Source organism: Daucus carota, chromosome 7 (genome assembly GCF_001625215.2).
Source record: "Daucus carota subsp. sativus chromosome 7, DH1 v3.0, whole genome shotgun sequence".
Lineage (NCBI taxonomy): Eukaryota > Viridiplantae > Streptophyta > Magnoliopsida > Apiales > Apiaceae > Daucus > Daucus carota.
Genome location: NC_030387.2, coordinates 35,941,696 through 35,964,524, shown reverse-complemented (window position 1 = coordinate 35,964,524; position 22,829 = coordinate 35,941,696). Strand labels below are relative to the sequence as shown.

Here is a 22,829-nt window from a genome sequence, read left to right as displayed (position 1 = left end):
TCCGCGTCTCATTCATTTGTTTGTTATGTATTTTTCAATTTTTTATATTAAATTTTAATATGTAAAAACTAACGTCAAATACTACTTTCGTGTCAATTTTATTAACGGGGATTGTTCTTGTTATTCTGTAATACAACAATTAACATGATCGAATGTCATGTTAATCAAAAATATTATAAGATATAAATATGCAGTATTGTGACTGAATTGAACAGATTTTTTAAGTCAACTCGACTCGGTATAAAATTCGGTTCGGCAGCCCAGCTTGTTAATGAGCTCGAGTTCGAGCATATAAATTTGTTTGATAGACTTAACAAGTTGAACCATAAAAAGAGTAAGATAATCGAGTTTGGCTCACGAACTCAAAAATTCGAGTCGAATTCGAAATCAATACAATTCAACGTGAGGGTTGAATAATATTTGATATATGATATCATATGAACCTTGTAGTATAATTTAGTATGAATATAAGAGAGAAATTATAAAATATATTAAAATTTTTTATTTGATGCCATTTATTAGTTTCATTCATCTCGTCCAACAATAGGAGAATCTCTTTTGGACGAGGGATGCTTCAGTTTCCACGGGGTGGTTTAGTTTTGTTATCTGTCAAAGCAGCAGTTGCAATTTATGCGGTTTGTGTTTTCTTGAATGATTTAGTGGCCCTCCTTTTTCCTGGTGTGAAAAGAAAAGGACCTCGACAGAGATGGAATTTAGAGGGTATTAAACAAATTTTTGAAAAATATTTATATATTTTTAAATTTGAAGAAGAGCATTTTAGTAATTTTATAAAATTTAAAATAGTGAAAAATTGTTAAAAATAAATTTTAGGAGGCGCGTGTCCGCCCCTGCTTCGACCTGATAACTTCAGCTATTGCTGTGTTGCCAGAGATTATCGATTCAGAATATAAAATTACATCTACCTAAATGATATGGAATGACTAAATGATATGGAATGAGGAGGAACACTAATGATATGTCTTGAAAATAATGTTTCAGTTTATGTTTTATTTCCCATAAAATCTGGTCTAATTAATATTTCGTTTTTATTATATTTATTTATTTATTCCTCTTTTCATCTCGTAAATTGAACACTGTCTAAGGATATAATTACTATTATACTTATTCAGATTATATTTTTTAATATAATGATCTGAACTATTAAATATATATCGTAGATCACACAAAGACAATACAAATAAGTGATAAATTTGGTATACATTAATTTTTATTGTGCTTACGAAAATTCCTAATATATAATATTTTATTCATATTATGCGTTTTTATTTGTATTAATAAACAATTTAATTTCAATATTTTATTGACGTGAGATGCTATAAATAACATTCGATTTATTGCGGTTGATCCAATCTTAAACGGATTTGATTCATAACTTATTTGATTATTTGAATTATAAGCTCTGGTTTTTTTCCATTGACAAAAGTATGGATAAATTGAGAAATATATTTTGAAAAACAAAATAATCAATAAATTTAAATTTTAAAATTTTAATTAAATTGAAAAAGTTATCTACAATATGACTTAAACAGTTAAACTACAAGTGGTTACCTAGAGAGGTGACTAAGCTTATAATCCATTGGCTGATATTTTCCAAATTTTCACAACAATCTGGTACAGTGTTAAATTTTGGCATGAACTTAGATAATTTAATTGTATGTTTGTGTGCTACTTTCAATCTTATTTTGACTTTTGATATAAACCATGTTGAGCCATTGTCTTGCATATAAATATTATATTAATTGTAATTTAGAAACATCCATTTTCCAACAAAAACGTGATAATTCTTCTGTTTGTTGTTTTGTACATGCAGTAGTTCTTTGTTGATTTGGAGATCGCAGTTGTCCTTCTAATCAACAGCCACCTACCCATGTTTCATGCTTTATGTTTTGGTAGTTTTACTGTGTATTAACATTAAAATAGTTAATAATTATATTTATATCTATATAATGTTCCGCCAGGCGCCAAGGCAATAGTCAAATAGAACTAATTATAACTTTATTTGGAAATCGATGGTTTAATTTGTATGAAATTGTCTTAATTTAAGCTAAGAATATAGAAGCAATTGCAGAATGTTAACTCAAATTCCAAATTATCAACCAATTAAAATGTTGATTTAATTTGTGAGGTGGGTTTAAAAGTTTCTGAGATGTAAACAGTACACATGTTCAAGCAATTTATTAATCGTAGAAATGATGTTTTAAGGATCGTTCTAATACACTTTTCTGATAAACTCACATTCATTTGTGCATAGAGATGGGGTTTATGTGATAAAAAAATATTTGTTAAATGTGTTTTATGACATAAAAGGTTTTTGTAAAGAAATATTCAAGTTATATTTTCTATTAATTTTGAAAAATACGGTATAGTACATGTAATCTCGATTATAATTCTCGCAATATAAAAATCAACTGATTTCAACTAGCGTTACAATCACATATGCAATTTTAACAGAAAATAAGTTATTTTTTTTTTGACAGATAACGGAAAATAAATTGAAAACATGTATATAATTACAATTTTTTCTTTATAGAGTTATATTTTCACATATTTTTCAAAAATTTAGTTCTATAATTCGTAATAGGCTTAATTATACATTGGACCTTAAAGTATGATCATGTGTACACATAAACCCTTAAAGAAAAAAATCATACACATCAACCCTTGATGTATTGAATGTGTACATTCAGGCCCTTGCCTCTTCAAAAACACAATTGACCAGGACATCACAGCTAGGGTAATCTCGGCAGAAGCTAAATTGAGGGTCCCAAATTTCCAGCCCCATAATATTAGTATACATATACAATTAACTTATATGTAATTAACTTTATTTTTTATTTAAAATTAGTTTATTTAATAAAAATATAAAATTAAATTAAAATATTTCAGTAGATTAGGCTTTAAAATATTTAAAATATAAAATATTTCAAGTTTCAAATTCATTTAAAATAGAATAAAATTTATGTGGTGTATATTTTTTTTTATTAAAAAAGCCATACGTTGAAATATTTCAGTAGATTAGGCTTTTACAGACCTACCCAACCCAAATAAACACATAATATTTAAGCTCCGATAGGGTTTCAAGATTACAGTATGTTTTGTTATCCAAGTAATGATATTTGTACAATTATCGTCATAATATGTATATGCCAAATTTTACTCCCAAGATTACCCTCAACTATGATGTCCTGGTCAACCGATTTATTAATTTTTGAAGAGGCAAGGGCCAAAATATACATATTCAATATATCAAGGGTTGATGTGTATGCTTTTTTTCTTCAAGGGTTAATGTGTATACATGATCATACTTCAAGGGCAAATGTATAATTAAGCCTTCGTAATAATATTTTCAATTTTAGAGTTAGAACTAATCAACTAAAAAAATATACAGTATAACCAGACGCAGGAAAATACGTAAAAGAATAAACCCCTCATAAATTTTTTATGATAACGTAGGTTTTGTCTCATTCAAATGGAAAAAGAGCTTTAGAAATGTTCATTAATGACAAATTTGACTTTAAACCATTAATGGTCTGTTTTCTTTTCTTTCCTCTTTATAATGCAACAGTCTTCTCAATTATTATTATAATAATCAAATCCTGTAACTGAAATTTCTTCGAATAAATAACACCGATCTCAATTCATATTTCTTACCCGTCATTATTTTTTAAGTTCAGAAAAAACGTCCCTATCAAATCATAGGTTTCTTCGAGTAACAAGTTCCCGATGGTATTCTACTCATCACTGGTGACCGGTGAGATTGAATTCAGACTTCTTTTCATTTTGCACCGAGAAAGAATTAAATATTCAATATTATTATTTTATTTAATGTTTAGTATGCGTTGCCATCTATGATATATCATGGCCACGTTTAATAATATAAATACTAGCTTAAAATCATTATTATAACTAAATAAAATAGCATAATACTTGATTATAAATATTCTAATTCACTGTATTTATTTATGTTCTTCGAAATAATAATATAAGTATTTTAATTTTAAAAGGGAGGGGCCAGTTTAAATGGTTTGAAATAAAAAGTACTCCTATATTATTGCACTCTGTGATGTACAGAGAAGTATTACAGAAGCTCATTGGCATTGGAAACTTTTTCTGAGCTTTTTAGTTAGATATCCAAACATATAAACTCATTGGCTATGCAAACTTTTTCAAAGCTTTTTAGTTGGCAATCCAAACATCATTTATCCCACTGGCTATTCGATCTGTAAAGCATACTATAAGACATTGTCATTGATCAACTAGACAACACACAGAAAAATGTCCGAAGATAACTTAACAAATTACCACTCTTTCTCCAACCCAGCAAGCGCTGTATAATTGAGGTGTGATGCCACAGACATTCAGGAAAATGTTGTGCATATATTTATTCCCAAACTTTTCCTATTTGTACAACTGAGTGAAGTAAGAAGCAGTTGTAACGAACCTCAACTAGTATTCTGGCACGTCTTATCAGCCTTGTATATGCACGACAAAATTTTACACACCTCAATTTCAACTTTTAAATACTTTGCATTCCCTGCAGTTCTCTATGCCAAGGTTTCCCATATCGTATAAGTTAATCAAGAGCACATGTGATTCATGTCTTACCAATCGAAACTTTCTGCAAACTCGTATGGAAAACTTAGCATCCTGTTAAGCTCCTGCTTCAGCAGCTCGTTTTATTTGAAGGGCAGCTCTGACAACATTTCCCCTTGTAATGATGCCAACCTTCAAGATGCAGTCAATGTTTGTGAGGAAGCACTTGAACAGAAATCAAAGCTAACGACAAGATAGCACTATTATGCTTACCAGCCTTCCCACACTATCTACGACTGGAAGTCGGCGATATTTTGTTTCGAGCAACAATCTGTGATTAACGAAAACCGACATTTCAGCACAAGAGGGTACACGAATACTCAATTTCAATCCTAACAAAGAGTATTTGACCATACCGAGCAGCATCTTCAAGATTTGTAGATTCCCGCACAACCACAGGAGCGGGTGTCATCAAATCACCAACCAGTTTCCCATTCGTTTTACTGAGTAAATTCTGCACTTCATTGAATGTCTGCATCCAGAGGCCACAAATTTGTAAGAGAATCCTGAAGAATCCTAAAGATGCTTTCTTGTTTTTTGTATTAAGCACCGAGTAAAGATCAGAATTAAAGTGTTTTAGCTTATCAAATAGGAACAACTCCTGATGAGATCATCATCTTTGATACAAAAATAATAATTTGGCTATCGAGGTAATTAAAAATCAGTGATGATGGTGTCATTTGGACCAGTGGTCTGACATACAACTTGTTGCAGCAACTCATTATACGTTATCTGCTTTTGTATAATTATGACTTGCAGGAAGGCGGAAGCGCAACAACGTAGAACATAAAAAAAACACGTTTCACATGAAATAACATTAAACACACAAACTTTCATGAGTGAATAAGTTAACACGTACTTTCCATGTGCTGTCAACTTCAGGAAACATGCTTGTATCAGATCGACTACTACCTGAAAAAACATCATACATCTAGTCAAAAAGGAGTAAAAACAGATGGCTAATACTTGCCATCCGAAGATGCCAAGATGAATCAGATGGTAATAAAGTAATATGTTCTATGTTTTATTATTTTGTATTTTCCATGTACATGAAGACGGTCATATACAGGAGGTGACATTACAAACCAAATACCTATGGTGAAGTGGGAGGGGGCATAGCCTTTACCCCTACACAATCCTAGATTCTTACGTTAAGGTTTTTTCCAAGTAAGCATCGTCTTCGCTAGAGAAACTCCAGCAACAGATGATAGTTTTTAAAAAATTACATATTAGGCCAGTCTTTTCCATAACCTTCAGTTCTTATGGATATACTAAACTCTATCTGACATTTTCAAAAGAATTTAATGGCTTAGCTACGCATATATCGAAGACAAACTTTTCTGAACAAGTATAGCAAGTCTGAAAGGAAACAAATGTAAGCTGAAGTTCCGCGGTGTTGCTCTTTCGTGAAATAAATAAGAAGAAAGTACACCAACCTTACCCAGTATTCTAAGAATAAAAGAGTTTGCTATACTAAGTAGACAATCAATTAAATGAGGTCTCAAGCCTCCCTTTAAGGTTGATATTATTACTTTGACATACCTGATATAGAATCCAATGCAAGTAGATCATAATCTGAAACAAGACCCACCTGAAGCAACAGAGTACTTTTATCATATGATTAGCTCATATAGTTTTACCAGATAGCTAATAGCTCTACATGACCAATTTATTTCACATGGCTGTTTTAAGATGAAAATAAAACAATAACTCAAATCTCTTTTTAGAAAGGCAGCTGTATTTGAAACATAGCAAGTCAGTTTATGCCATGGTAACTTTAACAGGCAATAGGTTCATCCGGTCAACGCAATGGCCAAGGAACAAATCCTGTCAGCTTTTAATTTCAAGAAGACTAAAAATGGTGTTAAACTCAAACTTGCTTTCTACCCATCTCACTGATTTTATTAGAAACCTGCTCGTTCCTTCAGCAAATGGTAGAGCCTTTAAACTACTTCATATATTCCGCTCACTATATCTGTCAACTTAATTCATGAGCAGTTGAGCTTATTAAAATCCATATATAATCTCGCTGCAGTTATCCATCCTCTAAACTTCTTGATTATACGACTAACCAATAATACAAAATCATTTATGCAGAAAACTGTTTTAAAAATTCAAGATGAAGATAGACAACAGTATAGCGATAGGAACTTAGTAAATTAGGTTAGGACTTATGCCTCTAAGGTGATGAAATCAGTTTTTTGTAGTCTCTCCGAGGGATTCATATCTCAGATGATTAAAAGAAATGACTTCTAAATTAAACGTACAACTAAACAGCTTGGAATTTTATATATTGACCCTGCCCAGTTATTTCATTTATATATAATATATTCATATTTGATGTGGACCAATTTCAAAGCATGCCGAGAGAAATGAAATTAGGACAGACCAGGTTGTAATCGGAAACATACTCAAACATGAGCATGCATTACAAAGTTAACCAGGAGTATTCTTCAGAAAACAGTCAATATACATTCAGCAAGCCCCCAGTAAACAGCATATATTTATTAGTTATAAGTAGCCCTGTCATGCCCAGTGAAATCCCCACCCTACTTATTCTGTAGATAAGTAAAACTACACATAACGAAATATCCTAACAGTCCAGTGTTCTCCAGTTTAGATGCTATAGGTAATATATATTAAAACTATCTTTGTGAAAACCTGATCTAGATCAAGAAATACTTACCAATTTCCACTCCTCATCAATCACAGGAAAACCAGTTATTCTGTTCTCTACAAGAGCATTCAATGCTAAACAGCAAAAAAAAAACTTTAAATGATTGACACATCAAAAGGGTTAACAAACAGAAAAATAGCACAAGAATTACCTTCATCTACAGTTGTTGTTGGTTTTACCACATGCAATTCCTCTTTTTTAGTCATAAAATCCCCCACAGTGTATAATCCATTTTTTGGCTGTTTGATAGAGGAGAGGAACCGGAATGAAATATATGCAGACATAGTGGAAAAGTAATATTTTACATTAATTTGGATATTTTACATTAAGAAATATTTTGATAGAGGAAAGATTATTGGAAAAGGTACAAAGAAATCCCCAAACAAACATTAAAACATGATACTGCAGAAAAAATTTTAATACTCAAGAACCTTAAATTCATCAATTGAGAATTGAGATGATGTAACTTACAACATTAAGTTTTGTACATGAACAGCCAAATAAACTTGTGAGGAGCAGTTCGTGTCCAATCTAAAGGCGGGCAAAAGAAGTTATATAAACAGGAACAACCGTGACTTGTGACTTACTGAAGCGTGCAGCCGACTAACATTGCTATAACCCAGTCAATACCAATTGGTTTGTCAGCTAATTCTTAATTCCAGAGCTAAAGTTATCTTAACACTGTGGTCAATGAATTCATATTACATTGAATGTAGCAGATACCCTGTCCCCAAATGCAACTGGGGCGGCCCTGAGGGAGCGCAGGATGAGCGACCGCACATGGCCACCGAATTTAAAGGGCACCAAATTTATCTCTCTATGTATATATATGTTATGAACAAAAAAATTAGTCAGTCACTATGAAATTATTATCAAGTTCTCCCCAACATAGGTTGGGAGAGATTTTTAACTACACAACTTAATGAGTTCATTTTAGTTGTTAACATACATCGCAAAAAAAAAACACATCATTGACTCTATACACAAGAAAAGTATTTCTATCTAAGTAAAATTTCAGAATATATTTCTTATTTATTATTGTGTTCTGATATATTCAAATTTATATCAAAATAAAAATTCAGGATCCAATTTTCAGATTTCGCACCGGCCCCTGAATTGGTTTGCCCCGCCCATGAAATGCAATTAGTACAAAAAAATTATGTACCAAATCGCAATTAAAGTGCATATAGTTTTGACATCAGCAACATAAACATCAGCGGAGTCGACCTACAATAGGTTGACATGACATTTGCAACTCCAATACATTAGTACTTAATTCGTCCAAGACACAATTACAGATATTCATAAATTAGTAATATCTCGGCAGGCAAAGCACTTACCATACAATTACATTCATACAATAGCATAAACTACAAACGTTGTATCAAAATCCTCAAACGAATGCTGTTGAATTTGTTACTCCCTCTGTCCCTCTAATTTGTTTACGGTTACTATTTTGGGATGTCCCTCTCATTTCTTTACGTTACTATAAATAGTAAGTTTTTCTCATCATTACACCCACTATCTTCCCCTATTATCTCATATTTAACAATAAAAACTACTATTACACCCACTACTTTCCTCCATTATCTCAAAACTATTATTAAATATTGATAGGTCTCACCACTTTACCCACTTTTCATCTAACTTTACTCACTTTACCCACTTTTCATCTAACTTTACTCATTTATTATACATTGTCTTGATCTCCGTGTCCCCCTCTAATGTAAACAATTGAGGGGGACGGAGGGAGTATAATTTAACAACACAACAAAAAGATATTTATAAAAATATTTATATAAAATAAGGGACTGACCGGTACTGAACTGGACATCAAGTTAGTGGCGGAAGCGAGGGGTTTAAGAGACCATGACGGCCGGCGAAAGGGAGAGAGAGAAACGGCGGATTTGAACGGATGGCACGCCGGCGGGTGGTGGTGGAAGACGGCGGCGACGGCGGTGGACTTGTAATGGGGAGAGTTGGACACAACAGAAAGAGATAAGGTTTCCGGTGTAGGAATTAAGGCCATCTCTTTATATGTTCGATGTTATGACAGGGTTTGTTCTGTTACTAAACAGAAGCTAAGGATAATACATACGAATGTGTGTGTGCATATCCTATGGGCGGAGTTCCAAAGAAAATGTTTCTGGTTTCTAGTATGAGTATTTTTTATTTGTCTTTTCCAGATTTGTTAAGTGGGTACTTTCGAGTTTTTTATTCATCACTCTAGTAATCACTAGGGGTGATCAGAAAACCGCTCAAACCGCATAAACCGCCCGCACCTAGAGGTGGCCAAACGAACGAGTTTGAACGGCTCGACTCGTCTCGGCTCGCCTTTTAACTCGTTGAATACCGGTACGCCGCGAGACGAGTTATAACTCGCCACATCTCGTTAATCTATACGAGACGATCACGAGTCTGGGTTTGAGAAAACGCGCACGTCTCGTCTCGGCTCGGACGTATCGGCACGCACGCACGCCTCGTCTCGGAGTGTCTCGCCTCGTGGACTCGTCTCGTGGACTCGTCTGACCAGGGGCTGTTCAGTGATATCATCCATATTGGCCAGTGCTAATTTAAGAAACTGTAAAATAAAACTTCCATATTTCATTCGTAGTTATAATATATTCTGATTATCTATTTTTAGAAAAATATTTTTATTTATTCAATTTCAAATTTATTTCTTAATTATTTTTATTTGATAATTGATTTTTGACACACAATTTTAGATACTTTGTCTAAATAGTAAAATTAATTATTTGGGATCAATTTTTTTTTTGTGAATTAAAATTTTGACTCCAGATTTTTATTCAAAAGTGAAACTTCAAATAAAGAATGAAATATAAGTAGATCCCAACATATTACCTAATTTTTCTTATCTTTTGTCCCCTACTAGCTAGTGGCGAGTGGCTACTTTTGTCCTCTGCTCAATCATTGCTTTGCAGCAGGAGTATTAATATAGTCACAGAACTCACAAGTCTACGACTACAAAGTAAATAAACATACAGACAACTAGACAAGCTCGCAGCCTCGCAGACCAGCTCGCGGACCAACTCGCCAACTGCACTGCAGAGAAAAAAATCACGACTCGTCCAACTCCTCAAACTCGCGAGTTGGACACGAGTTTAATATTTCAAATTCGTCTCGGCTCGTCTCGTCTCGTTAGCCTTACACGAGACGTCCGCGAGTTCACCTTTAATCAACTCGTCTCGCCTCCGACTCGTCTCGTCTCGTCACGGGACGCCCGTATGGCCACCACTACCCGCACCGCACCAAACCGCACCACAAAACGCGGTTTTTAATTTTCATGGTGCGGTTGCGGTTTGAATTTTTCACAAACCGCGTGGTGCGGTGCGGGTTGCGGTTTAACATATTAGTAGTGCGGTTCAAACCGCACCGCACCGCGATATTATAATATATATATATATATATATATATATATATATATATATATATATATATATATAGAGTTTTACTATAATAGAAACCTTCTTATCCTAGAAACTAAAAACCCATCTTAAATATCACTGAATCCTAAAGCACATATCACCAGTACATACACCTTCTTCTCCATCTTCCTTGCCATCTACATCTTCACCTCCACCTCCATCTCCGTCACTCCACCTCCGCCTCCTCCACCTCTGCCGCTGCCTCCTCCTCCACCGCCTCCTTCACCTCCACCGATGCCGGCTCCTTTCCTCCGCCTCTTTCACCTCCATTGCCGCCTTTTAATTGCAACCCCAGCTGTCTTCTACGGCTCCGGCGAAGCTAAGACGCCTGAAACCACAGCGTCACTCCGTTGTCTATCTCCTCCGCCATCTCAGCTGCCTCATCTGCCACCTCCTCCGCCACCCTGTTTTTGCCTTGCCCAATCCCTTCTATGCTCCTGCCCTTTCATGCTCACCTCCTCTCAGAATCGATATTACTCCCAGAAGCGATAACAAGCACAGATCTAAGCACAGATCTGAAATTTTCGCTGACTCTGGAGTTTTTCACTAATTTTTGCAACGCATATCACTAAATTCTAAAGAGGATACCACTAAATTATATTGAGAATATCACTAATTTGAATTGGTTTCTAGTTTTTATTTTAAAAGTGGTTTCTATTTGATCATGAGCCTATATATATATATATATATATATATATATATATATATATATATATAGGCCAAGGATCAAATAGAAACCAATTTTAAAATAAAAACTTAGAACTAATCTTGACCATCTATCTAATATAATTTACTTTCAATCATAGCCATTCAAATAATAAAATATGTAAAATATAAAAAACAAAGATTTTGTTTAATTGAATATCATAACTGATTTCCGTTTCTCTCTCTTCGCTCCATGATTTCAGCTCCTAGCAGCTTTCTCTCTCTAAACTGTAGTTCAGCGACGCCATTGTCTTCAATTACTGTCTTCTCTGTACTCGAGCTTCGATATCTCTCTGTCTCTATTGCTCTGTGTCTCTAACTCGAGCTTCGACTCTCTAACTCGAGGTTGGCCTTTCTCTGTTTTTGACGTTTGATTGAAGCTCTCTGTCTCTGTTATTCTGGAGCTCTCTCTCTTTGTTGCTTTGTGTCTATAATTAGAGCTCGAGAATGTGTGGTTGAAGTAGATTCGAATTGCTGAAGATGATTATATCAGACTTAACGAAGATTAGTGATAATCAAGGTAAAGTTTGTTGTTCACTGTTTTTGTTTTTGATATAATTTGATGATTATATCAGATTACAGTGTTTTCATGCTCATATTGCTTTTGTAGTTTAGGCATGCTCATATTACAGTGTTTTTGTTCACTGCTTTTCTATTTAGTGATATGTCTAATATAATTTAGTTGTATTCGAATTGTGTATATTTTAGTGCTTGTGTTTTAGTTAGAGTTTAGACATGTAGTTGCTGGATTGATGATTGTTAGTTATAGTAATTGTGTTTATATATGATTTTTAGTCATATAGCTAATATAATTTAGTTGTATTGGAATTGTATGTTTTTTTGTGTATGTGTTTTGGATAGATTTTAGATATGTAGTTGCTGTATTGTTGATTTTCAATGTATGATTGCAAGTTTTTGATCACTGAGTTAGTGTGTAGGTGCTGCAGCATATTAGTAGTGTTTGTTTATTATTTTCAATGTGATGCAGTAGGCAGTTATAGTATGATCCTGTTAGAGTATTATAGTATTATTTATATAATTTTTGAGTTTGTCTGTTGTATTTCAGGTTCAAGTTGCGGTGATTCGTCTAATGTTTGTGTTAGTATTCCTGTTTCTTCAACAGAAAGCGAAAAATCAGTGACGAATTGCATTGTATCTCCTGGTGGTATGAAGTATTTTATGCCTATTTCTGTTGATGGAAGTCAAGTACCGTTTCAAAATCAGTCATTTGATAGCTTAGATAAGGCGTACAACTTTTACAGAGAGTATGGGAGGCTAGGGGGTTTTGATGTACGAAAAACAACGGAGAAGAGAGATGCTGATGGTACCATAATTTTGAAACATTTTGTGTGTAGTAAGGAAGGTTTTGTTGATGGAAGTCATTCTGAAGGAATTAGGCAAAGACGTACTGTGTCACGGAGGTGTGGATGTAAAGCAAAAGTGGTCATGAAAATTAGGAGCCAGAACAGATATTATATTTTCAATTTTGTTGAACTTCACAACCATCCGCTTGCTAGTGAAAGTGGTAGACAGTTTCTGAGGTCTAGTAGAGAGATGACAGTTAGTTTGCGAAATTTTGTTTTTGATGCTGCGAAGGTAAATATCGGCTGCAGCAAGGCATTTAGCTTGGTCAAAGAGATGACAGGTGGATATAGTAATGTTGGGGCAACATTACGTGATTTCAGGAATTTTAATAGGGATTTAAAAGAATTTGTCGGTGAAAGGGATGGACAGATGCTGATTGACAAGTTTAAAGTATTACAGGAGACATCAAAATCATTTTATTTTGCTTATGAACTTGATGGTGACGGGCATTTGACTATGCTTTTCTGGGCTGATCCAACTAGTAGGAGGAACTTTGAAATATACGGCGATGCTGTGTCATTTGATGCCACTTTTGATACTAACAAGTAAGTTATTTTACATTTCAAATTGTTGTCTTTTAGTAATAGTATTATTAGTTTTCTTTTTATGTAATGTTGTTAGAATGTCGATAATGGTTTATATTATACTACAATACCTTGTCTGGAACTATGAAGTAAAGTACGTATATTTGTAATTTTTTAATTAATCTTTTTAACAAGGCTCAAGGTGCAGTAGACAATGGTATACTGGAGTTATATTTGCAGTACCTTAGTGATAATCTCAGTATATTTTAGTGATACCCTAAATATATTTTAGTGATGTCTGCAGTGTATTTTAGTGGTATATGTTAGTTTATGTGGTTTTTAATCTGTTTTATCTATGTTCAGGTATAATATGATTTTTGCGCCTTTCACTGGTGTTGACAAACATGATAGATGTGTCACATTTGCTGCTTGTTTGTTATCAAAAGAAGATGTTGCTCATTATAATTGGGCCTTTAAACATTTTGTCAAGGCCATGGGACGCAATCCAGTGGTGTTTATAACTGATCAGTGCCCTGCAATGAAGGTATCTGTGCCGGCTTCATTTTGTGGTGATAATGATTTGGTTGCTAGCAAGCATCGCCTATGTATGTGGCATATAATGCAGAAATTCCCTATTAAGGTAGTTTTCACAAACAAGGTGATACTTTATGTGAGTTTTGGATACGTTTTGAGAGTGCAATGCATAGGCAGCGGAATGAAACAGAACGTTTAGACCATGAGTCTAACTCAAGCAAACCAAACATTTTATCAAGATGGTTCATTGAAGATGATGCAGCTGAGCTATTTACACGTTCAATTTTTTACAAAGTTCAAGAAGAAATTTTGGCATCTTGCTTGGATATGCAAATCAAGAGAATGAGTGAAGAAGTTGATGGGGTAACTCATTTTGAAATAAAGGATGTCAAAGTTAAAGATAAACTTTTTAAGGTATGTGTTTTCCCCTTTATAGTAGTATTTTATATATTCTAATTTTGATTTATATTTTTTTTACAGTAGTAATTGTTATTGTGGAACAGAAAGTAAATATAAAATATTTGAAAATATGCATAATATAATTTTAGTAATGCATTATTAAAATATTTTGCATTCTGATAAATTGTAGTGGCATTAGTAGTTGTTTTATATTGCAAGTAGTCATTAGTAGTGATCTGGATTGGAAGTAAATGTACTGGACCACCTGCCGAACTTTGGTTTTTATGTAATTTTATTTTTGAAGCATATCTCATATTGGTAATGGTTCAAAATGGTGATTTGAATGGTGATTTATGATTCATTTTGCAGGTTACTGTTAGCAAATCACATGCCGTATGTTCATGCAAACAATTTGTTATGTGTGGAATTGTTTGTAGGCATGCTTTCTGTGGCTTAAAGCAGATTGGTGTCACAAAATTTCCAAGGAGTCTCGTGCTTAATCGTTGGATGAAAGTTGCAGAAAGTGGCACTTCATTGGAATCTAATGTTGTGTGTTCGGATTATTTTAAAATGGAGCAAGTGTCGTTGAAGTTGACAAACTTATGGTTTGATTTTCGTCAGATTCTTAGCAAAGCTGGAGTTGAAATGGATAAGCTTGACTATGTTCACAAAATCATTAAGCAGATAAGTAGTGATTTTGAAAAGTATGATGGAGATTCTGTTGATTTTACTAAAAAGGATCATATGGCAGCTATGGTAGGTGAATAGCCGGTTGAAGAGGTTACCATTCTTGCACCAACTGTTTCCAGGAACAAGGGAAATTATTTCAAGCGTCTTGTGAGTGATAGAGAGAAAGCAATGACAAAAGCAAATAAAAGAGTTCGAAGATGTAAAGAATGTTCGGCAACCACTCATGATTCGAGAACTTGTCCGAAGAAAAAGAAGGATGGAGGAGCTGTAGTTTCGAATATGTTGTGAATATGATTATAATTTTCAATTTTAAAAGACCTTGTGCACTTGTCTTTATAAAGTGTTAAGTACATTTTGATTTTATGTTTTCTGAGTACATTTTAATTGTTTATAAATTGTCTTTATAAAGCATATTAGTACTGATACATTGTCAGTTTATATTGAATATATAAACTGAACTTGTCAAGTTTTGGAGTGAAAATGAGTTGGTTTTTAGTGATATAGGTAATGTAATTTAGTGGTGTTATCAGTGTAATTTAGTAGTATACATCCCAAGTTTTAGTGATATGTGTGGTTTTTTAGTGATATCCTGCTTTACTGTGTAACGAAAACAATGAAAAATCATAAAACTAAAATGAAACAATAACAAAAGTAAAAAAGCCAAATATTTACCATTGCATTTTGAGATGGTAACACTAAAATAACCATATCCATACAAAAACAATCCAGTAAATCAATTTTTAGTCTCAACATAATTCAGCCATCTAATAATTCTTGTAAATCAGTTTCTAATATTCTCAAACAGTGCACTTAAACAATGACTAAATCTAAGAAGGAGTTGGTCCTTCTTGAGAAGACCGTTCTACTTCGTGGAAAGAACTTATTAAGTTCACGGTGAATTTCACTCTCTTGCCAGATTTTTTTGCTGGAAACTTCTCTGCAACTTTTCCAGCCAGGACGACATTGATGATATTATGCTTTTCTGCTGTGTTGTACAAGGCTACAGCTTCTGTGGTGATAGGCTCTTTGAGTTCATTCAGGTGTGAAGATAGGATTGTTGTGTTGTACTTGAACCTCAGCCTAGTTATTTGTTTATCCTGTGTTGGCTGCAATATGATAATTTGTTTATTAGTGTTTGTTATCACATAAATTTTTAAGCCTAATAAACAGAGCAATTTGAAAAGAAATTAAGGACATGCTGCATACACATTTGAATTACAAAGCTATATACACTTTAATCAATTTCACTAAAACATATTAACTATATCACTAAAACATATTAACTATATCACTAAACTATATTAAGTATATCACTAAAGTATGTCAACTATATCACTAAACTATATTAAGTATATCACTAAAGTATGTCAACTATATCACTAAAATGTAAAGCAGTATATAAGTATGTAAAATATGAAACTAATCTTACCCCTTCTTCTGTTAAGTCAGTGTTCCAGTTTTTGATATCTCCTTTGAAGGTTTCCATATGGCGCATGAGGAAGATACCACAATCTGTGTAATTGTCAGTAGTTTGCCATGGCATTCTCACAAAACGAGGCTTCATTTTCCGCACTCTTGATCCCAAATTTGGATTTTCATTCCTACTTATATAATTGCAAAAGTGAGAATGCTGTAAAAGAGAAGTAAAATATTAGTATAGTGGACTTAAAACAGTGCATGTTTATATACATAATAGTGGAATGAAGGATAAAAAAATATATTACCAAAACCTCCAAAACTCTGCTATAGTACATCTTAGGCTGTGCTTCACGTTTAATATTGTCAATTATAAAGTATCCCATGGTTTTGATACCATAGCATACCAAATAATAATGCTCATATTTATTAATAGGAAAGCACACCTGTAATCATATTAAGAGATATTTTAGTTCAACATATTTGAGAAATGTTGAGATCTATGTCAAAATTAGTTAAGAAATGACATTTACCATTTCCACGTCTTCCAGTTTTTTGATGGAAAAAGTTTGAAGAATCTTGTCCATCCCACTGGCAAACGAATCATAAGTTTCAGTGACTTTCTTTTCTGGATCTATGCTGAAAATCTGGTTGATATAAATATATTAGATTCTGGTGTATGTAGTTATGAAATAACTGAAAGAAATTAATTAGAATATATATACGAAGGCAGTATATATTACCAAATCTCCTATTGTGCAGAAAAGTCTTAGTGGTGACCCATCTGCCTTGTACTTTTCACTGTCATTTAGGATTGTTGCCCATGTATCAATCACAGAGTAGTATACACTTGTTTTTGGTTTCAGCGTCAACAAGTGTTCCTTGATACATCTCACATCCTCCCATCTAAACAAATCATCCCTGTAATTATATATATTAATTAGTATTAGGCAGATAAAGAAATGTATATAACAGAAAGGGCAAAATACTTACAATAGCTCGCCCTTTTTCTTTAGCAAGAAGACCCAATATCCAAAGTCTTCATTGTTCATTCTTTCCTTGATATCAATCACCCTGTTGACATAGGGTGATTTTTGATATGGACCAACTTTCTTTGTCCGCTTGCTTTTTTTTCTCTCTTGTGGTTCTGGCTCTGGCGTGACCAAATTTTGATTACTTTCTTTTTCTATGTCATCCAGTCCAAGGGAAAAAGGAGGGACATATCTCTCATCATCTTTCTGTTGCTCAGCAAGGATCTCAATGTCGGTTCTGTCCATCTCTTCAACAACTTCTAGGCTGGCGACTATTTCAGGTGATAATTCATCACCCAAATCATCACCAGTTTCCTGGTTAGGAATGAGATATTCTTTCAGCATTTCACCGATAATAGCAAAGTTTTTATTATCGGGAAACTTTTCCCTTGCTTTCACTAAATCTTCATCAAATTTGGACTTTATGTCCACAAGTTCCTCTGCCCTTTTACGTAAATCATGAAGTACATCCTGAGAAGTCAATGCAAAATTTAGAATTGAAATATAGTGATATATATGGTAGTATTATAATATTTTAATAGGTGATCTATCTAATATACTCTAGTGATATATATAGTAGTTTTTAGTGATAATTTGCATGAATTATAGTAGTATGTTACTAATTCATATATAATGTACCTCTTCAGTTTGTTCAACATTTCGATCAGCTGCCTCTGTTGGAGGAGTGTAATACTGTGTATTTTGTGGACTTTGGCACTGAGTTGATTCATGAGGTTGTTGTGATGTTGACTCCTTTCTCTTCAGGTAATCGTTTTCAATTCTATCCACCTCTGACCAATACTGCCACGTATCCCAGGCTCCATCTTCATTATCATTTACCTACAATTAAGGATGAAACATATTTTTATATAAAAAGAATAAGATAGGTTTTCGACTACGTATTCCATATACAAACAGGATCATACCTTTGTCTTTGGAGGTTCAGAAGGATCAATTTTTTGTAGATATTCTTTTAAACTTGGTTGGATTGATCCAACTCCAAAAACTCCGTCGACCAATCACCTCAATTTCTTGTCTTTGTCTCAACATTTCTAGAGTCCAACCATTGTAGGAAGGAAATTGTCTATCAACCAGGTTCATTCCTTTGTACCTCACACGGTCGACATATAACAACTACAAAGTGAAACAAGTAAAACTATTAATTAGATTTTATATTCTATTAGAATATACGGACGAGAAAAAAAAAGATTTAGATTGTTGTCTTACAGTGAGAAAGATTAGTGATCCTCGGAAAAATGTTGTTGTTGTTCTGTTCCAACTCTCCATTCCAATTACAAGGTAGCCTAGGAGGAAATCTGCCCAGTTATACTTCTTGAGATTGTCAAGGTTATCATCAAGTTGCAGCAGTTGTTTGTCCACATAAGAAGCTCCTTTTGTACCAATAAGCACATTTGACATAACAAGAAGGATGTTTAATTTGAAGTTATCATTAACTTCTTGGTTTTTCATCACTTGAACAATCATCTGTGTTGTTATTTGATCAGATAAAGTGAATTGTGCATGCCAATCTTTGATTCTTTGACTGTACTTTCCAGGTGATGCCAGAATAATAGGATGTCCTCCATTTGGCAGGCCTAACACATCATAAACATCTTCACTTGTAATATTAATATCTCCATCCTTCAACTTCAGTGAGATTGAGTGGTGATCAAAGATTTGGAGTACATTGTAGGCGATTTTGGTTGGCAAAATGTCAAGCTCAAAATCCAGTAAGAGTGCAAAACCAGCTCTTGTAACCCAGTCCCTCTGCTCTTTTGTGAGTTCACCTACCATCTTACTAAAATGCCTTGGAGATATCCTTATCTTGACCTCGTCTTTTTTCTTATTTATATGTTTAGCCCCTTCTGTTTTCTAATGAAATAAGAGGAAATAATTAGTGTTGTAGAAACCACAAGAAACGACAGTGCAGGGCATCACTAAAATATTGTGCTCAAATTTCTAATTCTAAGTAACGAAATAAATAAAAAAATACCTTAACATCCTTGTTCATGAACTTCAATAGTGGATATAATGTTCCAGCAATCCTTTTTCTTGGTATATGAGTTTCAAATGCAGCTTCCTGTTAAGAACATAAAACAATTTATACTAAGCAGTTGTATATTCACAAATTTATACTAAGCAGTTGTATATTCACAAATTTATAAAACTATGTAACCTGCAAAATCATAAAACTTGCAAATAAATGTAAAATATACTATTTAACAAGAAGTATATTCACAAATTTATACTAAGCAGTTGTATTTTAGTGATCTTAGTTGATATACTTTAGTGATATACTTAATATACTTTACTGATATACTTAATATAGTTTAGTGATATAGTTAATATATTTTAGTGATAGTGATATTCACCTATCTAATCCTTTAAAACGAATCAAGATTTTAAGCTACTAGTCTACTTTAAACAGATAGATATCTCACAAACAACACACACAAATATACAGACATTCGATATATACTATAATTAAAGACTATATAAACGTCGATGCTTTAAAATCGAATTTAAGCACATTTGATATATATACTATATAATTAATAATGAAGAAAGTGAAGAAAGTGTACCTTTTTCCTTTTGTATTTTGTTATTTTAATCTTTGGTTGTGCATTGTTGACTTGAGCTTGATTTTCTGTTTCATCCTCTTCTTGTTCATCCTCATTTTCTTCCTCACTTTCGTTTAGTCCATCGTCTTGTTCATCATCTTCTTCTTCTGCACTATCTTCATCACCTTCTTCATGTTCTTGTGCACTATCGTCTTGCTCCATGTCTTCTGCACTATCTTCTTGTGCACTGTCTTCTTCACCTTCTTGCATATCTTCATCACTTTGTTTGTCATTATCTTGATCTCCATCTTGTTCATCCACCAGATTATTACAATTATGTTCATCCCCTTCTACTTCATCAACAAGTTTATTTCCCTATGAAATCATACAAAATAATGATTTAGATTAATTTATAAATCAATAATACAACTAAGAAATAATGTAGTTGATCACATACAACAAGACTTTTGATATTTCTTCCAGCAGTAGCCTTTATGACTTTGTTATCTGGACGTCGATAGACTTTTGCAAGTGGTCTTTTGTGTCGTATGTTGTTGGTATTCATGTTTGCTTGATCTTCGGATTCTAAATCTACAGGAGTATCTGCAGTGTTTGTAAACTTTGACAAACTATGTGCACGAAGTCTTGTACTTCTTCTGCATTGAACTATGTAACCTGCAAAATCATAAAACTTGCAAATACATGTAAAATATACTATTTAACAAGAAGTATATTCCCAAATTTATACTAAGCAGTTGTATTTTAGTGATCTTAGTTGATATACTTTAGTGATATACTTAATATACTTTAGTGATATACTTAATATAGTTTAGTGATATAGTTAATATATTTTAGTGATAGTGATATTCACCTATCTAATCCTTTAAAACGAATCAAGATTTTAAGCTACTAGTCTACTTTAAACAGATAGATATCTCACAAACAACACACACAAATATACAGACATTTGATATATACTATAATTAAAATTGAATTGAGGTTACCAAGAGAAGAAAATAGATTCTAACTTGTTCTGTTTTTTAGGCTTAAAAAATTATGTGATTAGAAACACTTAGCACTTAGCTCTGATACAATAGTTTTATTAAAGAAATATTTCGGTTATACATGTTAGTCTTCACTAATAAGAAGGTCTGCAATTCTCAAATCAATTCTTATTAGTCAGTCTTCACTAATAAGAATTGATTAGTAATACTTAATGTTAATTACTTAATTCATAAAATTAGTAGCTTAAATAATCATATTAAGCTGCTTGACATTGGTGCTGAATCAATGCCTGATTCATCATAAATCAACTTGGAGTTTGAACATGCCAGAGGGATACCAGTTAAATATTCGCTTTAATATCTGTCAGTTATTAATTGCTAAGCATCTTTTCAATACTAAATCTGAGTTTATTAGCTAAGATAAAGAGTACTTTTCCACGGCATTTGTTTCTACTTTGGGAGCTTAATCATGATTCAACTTAGTGTTATAAAATCTGTCAATTAGGCTTTTGGATTACTGATCTAGATTAACATCAAGATGTGTTATAAAATCATATGTCTCAGCCTGGTTGTGTACTAAGTACTCTACACTAAGATGATTAATATGCACTAAGTACTCTACGTACTCTACACACTACACACTAAGATCAGTACTCTACGTACTCTACAAACTGAGATTAGTAATATGCATTAACATGAGTAATATGCACTAAATCAACATCTTATTCATCAACAACATATTCATATTCATTAATTAAACAAATCAGCAACATATTCATCAACATATTATTCAATAAATCAACATATTCAGACAAGTAAATGCTTGAAATCACAAATAATTAAAAAAACAGTGATAAAACCCTAATTTAACATACCTCCTCTAGTTCTAGCCATATTTTAGTAGCTTTCAGAGTGAAATAAGCTAATTAACAGCTGTTATGAAAGAACATTAGTAGATTGAAGTCAGTTTTCACAATAATATACAACAAAACCCTTAAAATTCAAAAAAACCGACATACACTAAAAATACCAGTTGATTAAGATGATTAACTAACTATAAATACTACTAAACTACAGAAAAGTACCTATTCGAACAAATGTTGAAGTGATTTTGCTTGGTGCTTGAGCTGCGGTTGCGAGATCCAAAAATCGCCTCGAATTTTTTCGTAGAAGCTGTAATATACCTAATTAGAACAAAAAAGAGGGGAAAAGTCGAAGAAACCGCCATTAGAGACGTACCTGAAGCTCGGTGCAGCAGCGCGATGATGAACAGTGGAGTAGTGGAGGTGATGGACCGTTGTGCGCGAAACGTGTGTATCGTGTGTATCGTATCGGCGTGTATCGTTTTTAACTGTGCAAGCGGGTTTTGTATAAGCGGGCTGGATCATTTTAGTGGGCTGGGAGTGTTAAAAAGTGGGCTGGGCCTGTGGTTTCTAGTTTCTATTTTAATTTGGTTTCTATTGGAGTATTACTCTCTATATATATATATATATATATATATATATATATATATATATATATATATATATATAGGCAAGTGCTCAAATGAGAACCCCAATTAATATGAGATATGAGATCTAATATCAGCCACACATTTTCCCCCCCAAATTAAATCAGAACCTCACAATTATAACCCACCCATACACACAAACAGCCTACTGCTCTCTCTCTCTTGGTCGTCAACTGGGGTTGTCTCCCAACACCACCTCCGGCCGCCATCACTTTCCCCAGCCGCCATCATCCTTGCCCACAGCCCAGCCCCCTACGTCCTTCTTCCCCGCTCCTTTATCTCTCATCCTCCAATCGCTTCACACCGTCGTCAAACTAGAGCATTCGGTGTTGTCGATCACAAGGCCTCCGAGT

At 33.4% G+C, this 22,829-nt stretch overlaps 5 protein-coding genes across 5 annotated transcripts; 2 read left to right on the top strand and 3 right to left on the bottom strand.

The window, feature by feature from the left end:
* Window positions 1–4,242: 4,242 nt before the first annotated feature.
* LOC108193199 (CBS domain-containing protein CBSX1, chloroplastic-like) lies at window positions 4,243–9,477 on the bottom strand. Its single transcript, XM_017359757.2, has 8 exons — window positions 9,108–9,477; window positions 7,443–7,530; window positions 7,301–7,365; window positions 6,157–6,205; window positions 5,474–5,526; window positions 4,971–5,086; window positions 4,828–4,885; window positions 4,243–4,746 (listed from the first exon to the last, which is right to left on the bottom strand). The coding sequence occupies exons 1-8, from the start codon at window positions 9,318–9,320 to the stop codon at window positions 4,672–4,674; spliced, it is 717 nt and encodes a 238-aa protein (XP_017215246.1). The 5' UTR covers window positions 9,321–9,477; the 3' UTR covers window positions 4,243–4,671.
* A 2,445-nt stretch (window positions 9,478–11,922) lies between these two features.
* On the top strand, window positions 11,923–14,023 carry LOC135148006 (protein FAR1-RELATED SEQUENCE 5-like). The gene is made up of 4 exons (XM_064082108.1): window positions 11,923–11,962; window positions 12,509–13,352; window positions 13,695–13,936; window positions 14,007–14,023. The coding sequence occupies exons 1-4, from the start codon at window positions 11,923–11,925 to the stop codon at window positions 14,021–14,023; spliced, it is 1,143 nt and encodes a 380-aa protein (XP_063938178.1).
* LOC135148032 (protein FAR1-RELATED SEQUENCE 1-like) lies at window positions 13,977–15,238 on the top strand. The gene is made up of 2 exons (XM_064082176.1): window positions 13,977–14,279; window positions 14,634–15,238. Exons 1-2 carry the CDS (start codon window positions 14,031–14,033, stop codon window positions 15,030–15,032), a joined length of 648 nt encoding a protein of 215 aa, XP_063938246.1. The 5' UTR covers window positions 13,977–14,030; the 3' UTR covers window positions 15,033–15,238.
* A 420-nt stretch (window positions 15,239–15,658) lies between these two features.
* LOC135147750 (uncharacterized) lies at window positions 15,659–16,811 on the bottom strand. The gene is made up of 3 exons (XM_064081077.1): window positions 16,679–16,811; window positions 16,384–16,584; window positions 15,659–16,060 (listed from the first exon to the last, which is right to left on the bottom strand). Exons 1-3 carry the CDS (start codon window positions 16,754–16,756, stop codon window positions 15,782–15,784), a joined length of 558 nt encoding a protein of 185 aa, XP_063937147.1. The 5' UTR covers window positions 16,757–16,811; the 3' UTR covers window positions 15,659–15,781.
* Window positions 16,812–18,352: 1,541 nt separating this feature from the next.
* On the bottom strand, window positions 18,353–20,351 carry LOC108212300 (uncharacterized). Its single transcript, XM_064082107.1, has 4 exons — window positions 19,984–20,351; window positions 19,395–19,481; window positions 18,629–19,273; window positions 18,353–18,535 (listed from the first exon to the last, which is right to left on the bottom strand). Exons 1-4 carry the CDS (start codon window positions 20,230–20,232, stop codon window positions 18,353–18,355), a joined length of 1,164 nt encoding a protein of 387 aa, XP_063938177.1. The 5' UTR covers window positions 20,233–20,351.
* Between the last annotated feature and the right edge of the window lie 2,478 nt (window positions 20,352–22,829).